Here is a 13,681-nt window from a genome sequence, read left to right as displayed (position 1 = left end):
CAGTTCAACCTGTTCTGTCATGATACTGCTGGCACTGTAAAACAGGTTGTGGTGCATTGGCACTGGCTCCCATATGTCAGCACATCTGTGAATGTTCTATTGAACCAACCATCCTAAAGTCCGCAACTACGGCAATGATCTTGCTTGCAGCAAGTTTTCAAGGCAAAAAGAGTGCATATCTTTATTTGTCAGATACCTATTTATTTCACGATAGAAAGATTTTCAAATAGTAAGAGTTATCCAGGATTTTCTTAATGTGGAATTTTAAAGTTCACAAACGTACAGCTACTTTACAGTGGTTTGAAATTCTACTACTTTTCAGCTGCCTTAAAAAGAAGTACATTGTTCAACACCAAAATGTAGTACTTTTTTTGGAATACCATCAGTAGTATGTGTATCACTGCAGCCCTTTTGGAGATGGCACTCCATGGTGTTGGGGAATTCCAGGATATTGACCTAATAGCAACAAAGGAACAGAAATATATGTCAGGATGGCATGTGACCTGAATGTGATAGTGTTCCCACAACTTTGCTGGCTTGTGCCCTTCTCAGTGATAGAGATCGCAGAGAGGGGGAAGGTGTTGTCGACCTAATTTTGATAAGGTATTATAGTCTATCGTACATACCGCAGCCATCGGTGATGTGGACGGAATGGGTACTGGGGCAAACTATTCTTGTCACATGCATAATGATTCTTAAGTATTACAGTATACTTCAGAAATGACTTCTCCCAAGGTGGGTGATGCAAGCAAAAAAATACAGCCACTAAAAATAGGTTAGTATTTGTATGACCACAGTGGTTCCCAAGTTTGAATCTTCAAATGCTGACGAAGCTTGGCAATGAGCAGCTACTGTAGACTGGGCTGCTGCTGGCATGAAGTCGGCAGTCTAGCCTTGTCACAGCAAATTTTGAACCTTTAATTTTGTTTTCAAAAAGTAATGTTAATTATAGCAGTTGAAATGCTACATTACTGTTCTACCAAAGTGTAGACCCCAAGCGGTTTTTGTGGGAAGAAGCAGGCAGGTTTTGTGGCAGGTATGCTCACCTTATTACCTGGACTTTATTCGGCATTGCTCTGAATGCAGAGGAAATTGAACAGCAACTATTAGTGTTTCACCACCAGGTTACTTCCAGTTGGGGGGAAAGGCACCCAGGGTAATGTGGACAGATATTATCCACCAATCTTTCCAGAAAGCACTCACATTCTACTTCATGCCCTTCATGAATTAGCATCAATTTAAAAAAAAATATTGGAGAGTTTTTTGATAGTTTTGTGTTGATCAGATTGTATTAGGTTTAAATACTAAGTTGAAATCCTTGTGGTACTGCATGTGAGAAGTGAATATCTAGCATAGTGGATAGTTAAGGGGCTATCCCAACAGTGGATATTCATGGGGCTATAGGGGGGGGAGGAACATAACACAATCACAATCACTAAGGAGGTGGTACTCAGTAAGATAATGGGACTAAAGGCAGATAAATCCCCTGGACCTGATGGCTTGCATCCTAGGGTCTTAGAGAAGTAGCGGCAGGGATAGTGGATGCATTGGTTGTAATTTACCAAAATTCCCTGGATTCTGGGGAGGTCCCAGCAGATTGAAAAACTGCAAATGTAATGCCCCTATTTAAAAAAGGAGGCAGACAAAAAGCAGGAAACTATAGACCAGTTAGCCTAACATTTGTGGTTAGGAAAATGTTGGAGTCCATTATTAAAGAAGCAGTAGCAGGATATTTGGAAAAGCAAAATTCGGCCAGGCAGAGTCAGCATTGATTTATGATGGGGAAGTCATGTTTGACAAATTTGCTGGAATTCTTTGAGGATGTAACAAGCAGGGTGGTTAAAGGGGAACCAGTGGATGTGTATTTTGATTTCCAGAAGGCATTCGATAAGGTGTCACAAAAGGTTACTGCACAAGATAAAAGTTCACGGGGTTGGGGGTAATATATTAGCATGGATAGAGGATTGGCTAACTAACAGAAATCAGGGAGTCGGGATAAATGGTTCATTCTCTGGTTGGCAATCGGTAACTAGTGGGGTGCCGCAGGGATCAGTGCTAGGACCCCCAACTATTTACAATCTATATTAACGACTTGGAAGAAGGGACTGAGTGTAACGTAGACAAGTTTGCTGACGATACAAAGATGGGAGGAAAAGCAATGTGTGCAAAAGGACATAGACAGGCTAAATGAGTGGGCAAAAATTTGGCAGATGGAGTATAATGTTGGAAAGTGAGAGGTTTGGCAGAAAAAATGCACTTTGGCAGAAAAAAATCAAAGAGCAAGTTATTATTTAAATGGAGAAAGTGCTGCAGTCTAGCGGGACCTGGGGGTACTTCTGAATGAAACACAAAAGGATAGTATGCAGGTACAAGAAGTGATCAGGAAGACAAATGGAATCGTGGCCTTTATTGCAAAGGAGATGGAGTATAAAAGCAGGGAAGTCTTGCTACAGCTATACAGGATATTGGTGAGATCACACCTGGAATACTGACTGTAGTTTTGGTTTCCATATTTACGAAAGGATATACTTGCTGTGGAGGCAGTTCAGAGAAGGTTCACTCGGTTAATTCCGGGGGATGAGGGGGTTGAGTAGGTTGGGCCTCTACTCATTGGAATTCAGAAGAATGAGAGGTGATCTTATCGAAGCGTATAAGATTATGAGGGGGCTTGACAAGTTGGATGTAGAGAGGATGTTTCCACTGATGGGGGAGACTAGAACTAGAGGGCATGATCTTAGAATAAGGGGCCACCCATTTAAAACTGAGATGAGGAGAAATTTCTTCTCTGAAAGTTGTAAATCTGTGGAATTCGCTGCCTAAGAGAGCTGTGGAAGCTTGGACATTGAATAAATTTAAGACAGAAATAGACAGTTTCTTAAACGATAAGGGGTTATGGGGAGCGGGCAGGGAAGTGGAGCTGAGTCCATGATCAGATCAGCCATGATCTTCTTGAATGTCAGAGCAGGCTCGAAGGGCCATATGGCCTACTCCTATTCCTATTTCTTATCTTCTTATAGTCTTCAGCTGTAAGTAGGGGTTAGAGGGTGGGAATAATTAGATTGGGGCATGCTGATGTAATTCAGGCTCCAATTTAAAGTCATACACCTTGTTCTTATTTTTTACAAAGGCTTTGACAAAATGCATCAATTTTGGAAACAATGTAGAGTGGTGACAGCATTAAAGTTAATACTGCAAAAATGAGATCATCATCATCATCATCATCATAGGCAGTCCCCCAAAATTGAGGAAGACTTGCTTCCACTCTAAAAATGAGTTCTTAGGTGACTGAACAGTCCAATATGGGAATTACAGTCTCTGTCACAGGTGGGATAGACAGTCGTTGAAGGAAAGGATGGGTGGGACTGGACCAAGAACTTGCTCAGCTAAGCCCGTGTGGTAGCCAGTGTGCAACGGCCACCCCACGTTAAAAGAACTCACGCACAGGCATCTTCCACCCTTCAAAAATGAGATGCTACAACGGCAACACTGCTGGGAAGGGGTAGGTACTGAGTGACAAAACTACATAGGTGCTTTTCATTATAAATGTGGACATAGAAAGCCACTCTCCATTTTAAAGTCATTAATAGCTATATTTTCATTATAAATCCCTATGTAAACTTAGCTTCTCGCCCCCCGCGCCCCCCCCCCCCCAGCAATATTTCCATTGACATCAGACCCCACTAAACCAAAGCCAAAAAAAGATCAAATTAGGGGTAAAATATGCAGGAATTGAAAAGGAGAGATGGAAGTAATATCACATTTTGTGTGATTACTCTCAACAGGATGTATTAACATGTCAGTTGTAAAAATCAATATATGTAGCTATAATTTGTAATGTCTATGATACATGAAGAGAAAAAGATTAGTCAAGACAAATGTAGGTCCCTTACAGTCAGAATCAGGTGAATTTTTAATGGCAAACAAAGAAATGGCAGACCAATTGAACAAATACTTTGGTTCTGTCTTCACTAAGGAAGATACAAATAAACTTCTGGAAATACTAGGGGAACGAGGGGCTAGTGAGAAGGAGGAACTAAAGGAAATCCTTATTGGGCAGGAAATTGTATTCGGGAAATTGATGGGATTGAAGGCCGATAAATTCCCAGGGCCTGATAGTCTGCATCCCAGAGTACTTATGGAAGTGGCCCTAGATGCATTAGTGGTCATTTTCCAACATTCTATAGATTCTGGATCAGTTCCTATGAACTGGAGGGTAGATAATGTAACCCCACTTTTTAAAAAAGGAGGGAGAGGGAAAACAGGGAATTATAGACCGGTTCGCCTGACATCGGTGATGGGGAAAATGATGGAATCAATTATTAAAGATGTAATAGCAGCGCATTTGGAAAGCAGTGACAGGATCGGTCCAAGTCAGCATGGATTTATGACAGGGAAATCATGCTTGACAAATCTTCTAGAATTTTTTGAGGATGTAACTAGTAGAGTGGACAAGAGGGAGCCAGTGGATGTGGTGTATTTAAACTTTCAAAACGCTTTTGACAAGGTCCCACATAAGAGATTAATGTGCAAAATTAAAGCACATGGTATTGGGGGTAATGTGCTGGTGTGGATAGAGAACTGGTTGGCAGACAGGAAGCAGAGAGTAGGAATAAACGTGTCCTTTTCAGAATGGTAGGCAGTGACTAGTGGGGTACTGAAAGGTTCAGTGCTGGGACCCCAGCTATTCACAATATACATTAATGATTTAGACGAAGGAATTGAATGTAATATCTCCAAGTTTGCAGATGACACTAAGCTGGGTGGCAGTGTGAGCTGTGAGGAGCATGCTAAGAGGCTGCAGGGTGACTTGGACAGGTTAGGTGAGTGGGCAAATACATGGCAGATGAGGTATAATGTGGATAAATGTGAGGTTATCCACTTTGGTGGTAAAAACAGGAGGGATGATTGTTATATGAATGGTGACAGATTGGTAAAGGGGGAGGTGCAACGAGACCTGGGTGTCATGGTACATCAGTCATTGAAGGTTGGCATACAGGTGCAGCAGGCGGCGAAGAAGGCAAATGACATGTTGGCCTTCATAGCGAGAGGATTCGAGTATAGGAGCAGGGTGGTCTTACTACAGTTGTACAGGGCCTTGGTAAGGCCACACCTTGAATATTGGTGTACAGTGTTGGTCTCTTAATCTGAGGAAGGACATTCTTGCTATTGAGGGAGTGCAGCGAAGGTTCACCAGACTGATTCCCGGGATGGCAGGACTGACATGAAGAAAGATTGGATCGACTAGCTTGTATTCAATGGAATTTAAAAGAATGAGAGGGGATCTCATAGAAACATATAAAATTCTGACGGGATTGGACAGGTTAGATGCAGGAAGAATGTTCCCAATGTTGGGGAAGTCCAGAATCAGGGGTCACAGTCTTAAGGGTAATGGGTAAGCCATTTAAGACCAAGATGAGGAGAAACTTCTTCGCTCAGAGAATTGTGGGAAGTGGAATTCTCTACCACAGAAAGTTGTTGGGGCCAGTTCGTTAGATATATTCAAAAGTGAGTTAGATGTGGTCCTCACGGCTAAAGGGATCAAGTGGTTATGGAGAGAAAGCAGGAATAAGGTACTGAAATGCATGATCAGCCATGATCATATTGAATGGTGATGCAGCCTCGAAGGGCCAAATTGCCTACTCCTGCACCTATTTTCTATGTTTCTATGAATATAACACAGTTCTGTTTGATTTGCTTCTCTGCCCGACAGAGCACCACGATTCAGGGGTTTCCAGCAGCAGGACAGCCAGGAACTGCTTCACTATTTGCTAGATGCCATGCGGATTGAAGAAACAAAGGTAATTGTATGAAATTCTGCTATTACGGAACCTTTTTTTACAAGAGGGAGAACGAGGCAGTTTGAAAACTTCCTGACTCGTATTATACTGACATTTCCATGTCGTTAAAATATAAGTATCTCACTATAAGTGATGACTATTATCCAGTTAAAACTGGCATTGATTGTAGCTTCATTGTCTAAAATTGTCAGGGTAAGATTTTGGATCAGTATAAAAATTTTTATGCATTATTGCTGATTTACAACATTTTGATATTTCCTGCTGATGAATGATATTAGAAATTTATATTTACTCATCAATATTTCTATATGGTGCAGCTTTTATCTGTCAATTACTAATTTTTTTTTCCTGTGTCATATAAGGTTAAATAACACATTTTAATGTTTAAAAATGTATCTTCAGCACTTACCCAGGGCAGAATTTGTCTTTCAATAGCTCCATTACTCCTCAATAGGTCAAATATGCTAGTGGAGAAAGTTAGAACCAGAGCAATTTAGCATGCTGGCGGTGTGAGGAGGGAATAAGATGACATTTACTTGGGCTCGGACAAATCTTTCATTCGGAATTTTGGGAAATTATCCTTTAAGAATCAAATTTAACTTTAGGTTTCATAAAATGATATAAACTGAATTCATAGGAAAAGTATGTGTGCTATACCGTAAACTTTGTTTCATTTTGTACTTTTACTGAACACTTTTGTATTTGCGGATGATACTAAGTTGGGTGGCAGTGTGAGCTGCGAGGAGGATGCTGTGAGGCTGCAGAGCGACTTGGATAGGTTAGGTGAGTGGGCAAATGCATGGCAGATGAAGTATAATGTGGATAAATGTGAGGTTATCCACTTTGGTGGTAAAAACAGAGAGACAGACTATTATCTGAATGGTGACAGATTAGAAAAAGGGGAGGTGCAAAGAGACCTGGGTGTCATGGTACATCAGTCATTGAAGGTTGGCATGCAGGTGCAGCAGGCGGTTAAGAAAGCAAATGGCATGTTGGCCTTCATAGCAAGGGGATTTGAGTACAGGGGCAGGGAGGTGTTGCTACAGTTGTACAGGGCATTGGTGAGGCCACACCTGGAGTATTGTGTACAGTTTTGGTCTCCTAACCTGAGGAAGGACATTCTTGCTATTGAGGGAGTGCAGCGAAGGTTCACCAGACTGATTCCCAGGATGGCGGGACTGACCTATCAAGAAAGACTGGATCAACTGGGCTTGTATTCACTGGAGTTCAGAAGAATGAGAGGGGACCTCATAGAAACATTTAAAATTCTGACGGGGTTAGACAGGTTCGATGCAGGAAGAATGTTCCCAATGTTGGGGAAGTCCAGAACCAGAGGTCACAGTCTAAGGATAAGGGGTAAGCCATTTAGGACCGAGATGCGGAGGAACTTCTTCACCCAGAGAGTGGTGAACCTGTGGAATTCTCTACCACAGAAAGTTGTTGAGGCCAATTCACTAAATATATTCAAAAAGGAGTTAGATGAGGTCCTTACTACTAGGGGGATCAAGGGGTATGGCGAGAAAGCAGGAATGGGGTACTGAAGTTGAATGTTCAGCCATGAACTCATTGAATGGCGGTGCAGGCTAGAAGGGCCGAATGGCCTACTCCTGCACCTATTTTCTATGTTTCTATGTTAAAGGCAGTTTCCATAAGCAGACCGAGGCTCCTTCGATCAGACACCTGAGTCCTTATACCTGCCCTATATTGGTTAATGTACTCTGGTTTAACATTCCGTAATGAACTATATAGTTTACTGAAGATCATGTTAAGATACCCAAAACATTTTCTACCTCCTCTGAAAGGTTGAAAATACTGCAATTCAGACCAATGCTATATTTATTTAGAGTCTAATTAATGCACAGAAGCCAAATAAATCAACACAACTGTTTCAAGTTGGAAACAGACCATAAGGGGTTTAAAATATCCTCCTAGAATGCAATTCTTAAGAGTCCAATACGCAGCAAGGTCTTTGAATAAAAAATATCAAATTTATCTCTTGGTCAACCTTCCAGCAAGACGGTTGTACGTGTTCGATCTAAATCTTTATTCAATCTATGAAGTTTGGACTTCGTGCCAGAAATAAAGTTGATGGGAGAAACAACAGTTTCAACTAGCATCTGAATAATTTTTAAATATCTCCCAAAATTAAGTGTTGAATTTGCCAGTCACAGTTGTCAATCATCCATGATTTAAAGATACCAGTAGTTGGAACAATTGCATATAATGCTGATAAGTAGGTGCTTACACACCTGGGGCCCAAGTTTCGGCCTCAGTTGCTCCTGATTTTTTGGAGCAACTGGTGTAGAACGGAGTATCTTAGAAATTCAAATTCTCGGCATTTAGTTTGCTCCAGTTCTAGTCAGTTAGAACAGTTTCACTTTGGAACAGAATTTTTTTTTCAAAAGGGGGCGTGTCCGGCCACTTACGCCTGTTTTCAAAGTTTTGGCAGTGAAAACTTACTCCAAACTAACTTAGAATGGAGTATGTGAAGATTTTTGTACGCTCGAAAAAACCTTGTCTACACTTTAGAAAATCAGGCGTAGGTTACAAATCAGGCATAGGGAATGGTGGGGGGGGGTTTAAAGAGAAGTTTACAAACATTAAACACTTCAGTTTTACAAATAAAGAGCCATCATCAATAATAAATGATAAAAACATCAATAAATCAACCAATAAAAAATTAATAAGAAATAATTTTTTTTTAAATCAATAAATAAAACATTTTCTACTTACCGACTGCAGCACCGGGAGTTCTCCAACAGCGTGCTGGGATGCCTCCCACCCCCCCCCCCCCCCCCCCAGTGTGTCTCTGTCAGTGTCTCTATCTCTCTGTCTGTATGTGTCTCTCACTCTCTCTCTCTGTCAGTGTCTGTGTTTCTGACAGTGAGAGGAGGGGGGTAGAGGGAGAGAGGGGGGGGAGGGAGGGAGGGGCAGGGGAAGGGGAAGGGGGGGAGGAGGAGAAGAAGGAGAAGGAGGGGGGGGGCGAGGAGAGGGCGGGGGGGAGGCTGAACGGGCCGGGCCCAAGACTTCAGGCAAGGCCCGTCCCCAGCACTAGATTTACAGGTAGGTGGCGTTGGGTTGGGTTGGGTCGGGTCGGGAGTTCGGGTCGGCGCCGGTCCGGAGGGGGGGGCGGTCAGGAGCACGGGTCGGTTCGTGTCGGGCAGGGGGAGGGAGGTCAGGTTGGGTCGGGTCAGGTCCGGGGGGGGGGGGGTTCGGGAGCGCGGGTTGGGTCGGGGGCGTGGTGGGAGGGAGGTCGGTTCGGATCGGGGGGGTGGTGGGGGAGCGCGGGTCGGGTCCAGTCCGGGGGGGAGTGCGGGAGAGCGGGAGTCGGGTCGGGAGGAAGCAGGAGCTGGGCGTGGGAGGAGCCTTATGCACGCAGCCCCAGTGAGGCCATTCGGCCAGGGCTAGGGGCTGCATGCTTCGGGCCTCTCCCACACAGTTTTGGGCTCCTGGAGCTATTGCACATGCGCGCCCACTGTAGCGCGCATGTACAGAGGTCCCGGCACTGTTTTCAGCGCAGGGACCTAGCTCCGCCCTCTACATCTCGTTCCGCGCCGAGGGCCAGAGGACCAGCAGGGAGCCGGAGAATCTGGAAGTCTTTTTTAGGCGCACTTTGTCGCGCGAAAAACGGGCGTCCAGGAACGGCGCAGCCCGAAACTTGGGCCCCTGGTTTCTAAGTACCTGTTGATGTCTAAACCTTATACAATTTGATTACTACCAATAATAAAGTCCCTGTTTCCTGACTAATTTTCAGGTCACTCAACCTGGTCTGGTGCTGTAGACAATTTGTCTCCAGGCCTTCATTTTGACATTAAGGAAGGAAAGAATGACTCCAGCTATTTTAACTCTAGCTGTTTAAAAACTATGAAGTAAAATGCAAAATTTCCCTATTTTGTCATGACTCTTTATGCCTAAATGATGCAATGCATTGGTGTGCTAGAGTATCCCAATGAGTTATTTCCCTTTATTTGCCTGCAGTGAGAGTTTCCAACAGCAGAAGAGGTCACCTGGGAATGTGCCAAGGAAGCTATTTTCTTGAGTGAGTGAGAGAAAAATCAGAGAGAGAGTTAATCTATGTAATTCTTGACTCCTCTCCATTGACCAGTTTAGAGATACCATGCAGAGACCTTCAAGTGGGTATCCTGCCTGCTGTCTCAGCATAGAAGTGGCACAGGAAATCTTGACGGGTGAAACAAATATGATAAAGATTAGACTAAAAAACCAAATCCTTGGCATTATTGTGACGTCCTTTGCAGTATCATGCTTATTGTATAAAATAATATATAGTAAGGTTACATTACATTCAAATTGTTTGTAATTGTAATAATTTACTATTAAAATACATCAAATATAGAGTGGCACTAAGGCTGCTTAATGTCTTGTATCATGCATTGAAGCCTGTTTTCAATTTAAACTGTAAATTATTTTTGACTGTCATTGTATATCCTTGGGCAGAGTAGTGAGGGACACTGCTAGTAGGGCAGAGACATAGCAATGATTTGAAGGGCTCTAGACGGTGTGACAAAATTAGACTGGCAGGTCTATGGATCTATTCAAACTGCACAGCAGTGACAGTTGTGCCAGTCAGAACCACGGGTACCCGAGCAGCACAGCATTGTCTGTCCTGGGAACACCACAGCTGTTAATCGAGTTATTGTTGTGGAGTGTCACAACCATGTGGTGTCGAGAGAGGGAGAGAGCCTGCAGCGACGTGCCTGCCACCAGAATCCTTTAGCAGGATTACCACCACGAACATTCTCTTGTTCAGGCTGTTTAGAAAACCCCATGAAGGATATGTTGTAATGTGCATGAATTATCCTTGCTAGTGAGCTTAACAAAACCCTTCAAACTTGATGACTGTGTTTGTCTCCCAAGAAACACTGTATATGGAGTAAAGCTGATTATTGTTACCTTTTACAGTTCAGACACTTTATTCTTGAACTGCATACCCACACCCACTTCAGTCACAATCACAATTACAACTTGACTGTGTTGGAGAAGGGGGGAGGGAACTTAAAGATGATGGGAGGATGACAATCGACAAGTCCTGCAGGGCAATCTTTTCCAATATTATTTGCAATAGATTGGTTAGTGCAGATGCTTAGAAATAGTTGAAGCCTGCTGCTAATTGATTAATATCTTTCACCACTGTCACTAGCACCCTGGCCATGCAGGGATGATGTCTTTGTTTGACCTAAATAAATGGTTCAATGCACAAAGCTTCACAAAAGGGGCTGTTGATGGTCCTAAACCTATTTAGGGGTATTCAGCTGAGCAATTACCATTGACTGCTAGTGTGACTATATTGTTGGTCATAGGGTGGAAAGGGCAAATGGAGAACAAACTCGCTGACCAGGTCATATTCTCAAATGGGCCAGTACTGCATAAAAGTAGGGCAACAAACATAGGTTTAATTATATACCATATGATCATTTTTTCGGAGTGTCTATATATCATTTGTTTTTGGGCACATTACTCAGAGAAGCTATAAATCCAAGGAATGCTATTTTTTCTTTTAATAAGAGCTTAGCCATATAATTTTTCACCAGTTATCTTACTATGTTAGTCCTTGATTTTTAAAGTGCTTTTAGAATTCTTTGTTCAATCCTTCTCTAAAAGCTAATGGAGATATTTAGAATTATTCAGACTCTGAGTTTCTATTTCATAGAAAATTACATAGCTCAGAAATATTGAGGTCACAGATTTTTCCTTTTTAGTCAGGAAATCCTTATTAGTCAGGAAATTGTTAGAGAAATTGATGGGATTGAAGGCCGATAAATCTCCAGGGCCTGATGGTCTGCATTCCAGAGTACTTAAGGAAGTGGTCCTAGAAATAGTGGATGCATTGGTGGTCATTTTCCAACATTCTATAGATTCTGGATCAGTTCTTATGGACTGGAGGGTAGCTAATGTAACCCCACTTTTTAAAAAAAAAAAGGAGGGAGAGAGAAAACAGGGAATTAAAGACTGGTTAGCCTGACATCGGTGTTGGAATCAATTATTAAAGATGTAATAGCGCATTTGGAAAGCAGTGACAGGATCGATCCAAGTCAGCATGGATTTATGAAAGGGAAATCATGCTTGACAAATCTAGAATTTTTTGAGGATGTAACTAGTAGAGTGGACAAGGGAGAACCAGTGGATGTGGTGTATTTGGACTTTCAGAAGGTTTTTGACCAGGTCCCACACAAGAGATTGGTGTGCAAAATTAAAGCACATGGTATTGGGGGTAATGTATTGACGTGGAAAGAGAACTGTTTGGCAGACAGGAAGCAAAGAGTGGGAATAAATGGGTCCTTTTCAGAATGGCAGGCAGTGAGTAGTGGTGTGCCGCAAGGTTCAGTGCTGGGCCCCCAGCTATTTACAATATACATTGATGATTTGGATGAAGGAATTGAATGTAATATCTCCAAGTTTGCAGATGACACTAAGCTGGGTGGCAGTGTGAGCTGCAAGAGGCTGCAGGGTGACTTGAACAGGTTAGGTGAGTGGGCAAATGCAGCATAATGTGGAAAATTTGAGGTTATCCACTTTGGTGGCAAAAATAGGGAGGCAGAATATTATCTGAATGGTGACAGATTAGGGAAAGGGGAGGTGCAAGAAGACCTGGGTGTCATGGTACATCAGTCATTGAAAGTTGGCATGCAGGTACAGCCTAGTCGATCCAGTCTTTCTTCATATGTCAGTCCTGCCATCCTGGGAATCAGTCTGGTGAACCTTCGCTGCACTCCCTCAATAGCAAGAATGTCCTTCCTCAGATTAGGAGACCAAAACTGTACACAATACTCAAGGTGTAGTCTCACCAAGGCCCTGTACAAGTGCAAGAAGGCAAGTGGCATATTGGCCTTCATAGCGAGAGGATTTGAGTTTAGGAGCAGGTAGGTCTTGCTGCAGTTGTACAGGGCCTTGGTGAGACTACACCTTGAGTATTGTGTACAGTTTTGGTCTCCTAATCTGAGGAAGGATGTTCTTGCCATTGAGGGAGTGCAGCGAAGGTTCACCAGACTGATTCCCAGGATGGCAGGACTGACATATGAAGAAAGACTGGATCGACTAGGCTTATATTCACTGGAATTTAGAAGAATGAGGGAATCGCATAGAAACGTATAAAATTCTGACGGGATTGGACAGGTTAGATGCAGGAAGAATGTTCCCAATGTTGGGGAAGTCCAGAACCAGGGGTCACAGTCTAAGGATAAGGGATAAGCCATTTAGGACCGCAATGAGGAGAAACTCCTTTACCCAGAGAGTTGTGAACCTGTGGAATTCTCTACCACAGAAAGTTGTTGAGGCCAGTTTGTTAGATATATTCAAAAGGGAGTTAGATGTGGCCCTTACGGTTAAGGGGATGAAGGGGTATGGAGAGAAAGCAGGAATGGGATACTGAAGTTGCATGATCAGCCATGATATTAAATGGTGGTGCAGGCTTGAAGGGCCGAATGTCCTACTCCTGCACCTATTTTCTATGTTTCTATGTAGGGCAGCCAAGGCAGGGTGATAGGTGAATGAGATTTGGTGCACAATAGGATATAGAGAGCGGAGTTTTGGATGAGCTGAAGTTCTTGGAGGCGAGAAGGTGGGAGGCTAGCAAAGAGAACATTAGAGTAATCGAGTCTGGAGATGACAGGCATATCTGAGGGTTTCAGTGAGGTAAAAATGGAGGAGAGCGATGTTACAGAGATGTTGAACAAGAATGAGATGGACAGTTACTCTGAGGATGGTGGTCCTGAGCAATACTGTGGCACCATAGAGCAAGGCACTACCTGATAGGGGGCGCAGTGAAAGGCTGGTAGACTTATAAGCATAGGAGGTTTGTAGTTGTCAGAGATTCTGTAGTCGGGAATAAATGGCCTTTTTTTGCAATCGTTACCAGGAGTCCAAAT

General features: G+C 43.0%; 1 protein-coding gene across 5 annotated transcripts in view; it reads left to right on the top strand.

Moving 5' to 3' along the window:
• usp45 (ubiquitin specific peptidase 45) overlaps positions 1–13,681 on the top strand; it is a 106,987-nt gene that overhangs the window by 48,295 nt on the left and 45,011 nt on the right. For all 5 annotated transcript variants that reach the window (XM_070885414.1, XM_070885417.1, XM_070885418.1 and 2 more), the window contains one exon: positions 5,711–5,798. In XM_070885414.1, the coding sequence (XP_070741515.1) occupies positions 5,711–5,798 (88 nt within the window). The remainder of the gene's footprint in view (positions 1–5,710; positions 5,799–13,681) is intronic.

Source organism: Pristiophorus japonicus, chromosome 7 (assembly GCF_044704955.1).
Source record: "Pristiophorus japonicus isolate sPriJap1 chromosome 7, sPriJap1.hap1, whole genome shotgun sequence".
Lineage (NCBI taxonomy): Eukaryota > Metazoa > Chordata > Chondrichthyes > Pristiophoridae > Pristiophorus > Pristiophorus japonicus.
The sequence above is the reverse complement of the archived record's forward strand: the minus strand, read 5'-3'. Positions and strand labels throughout refer to the sequence as shown.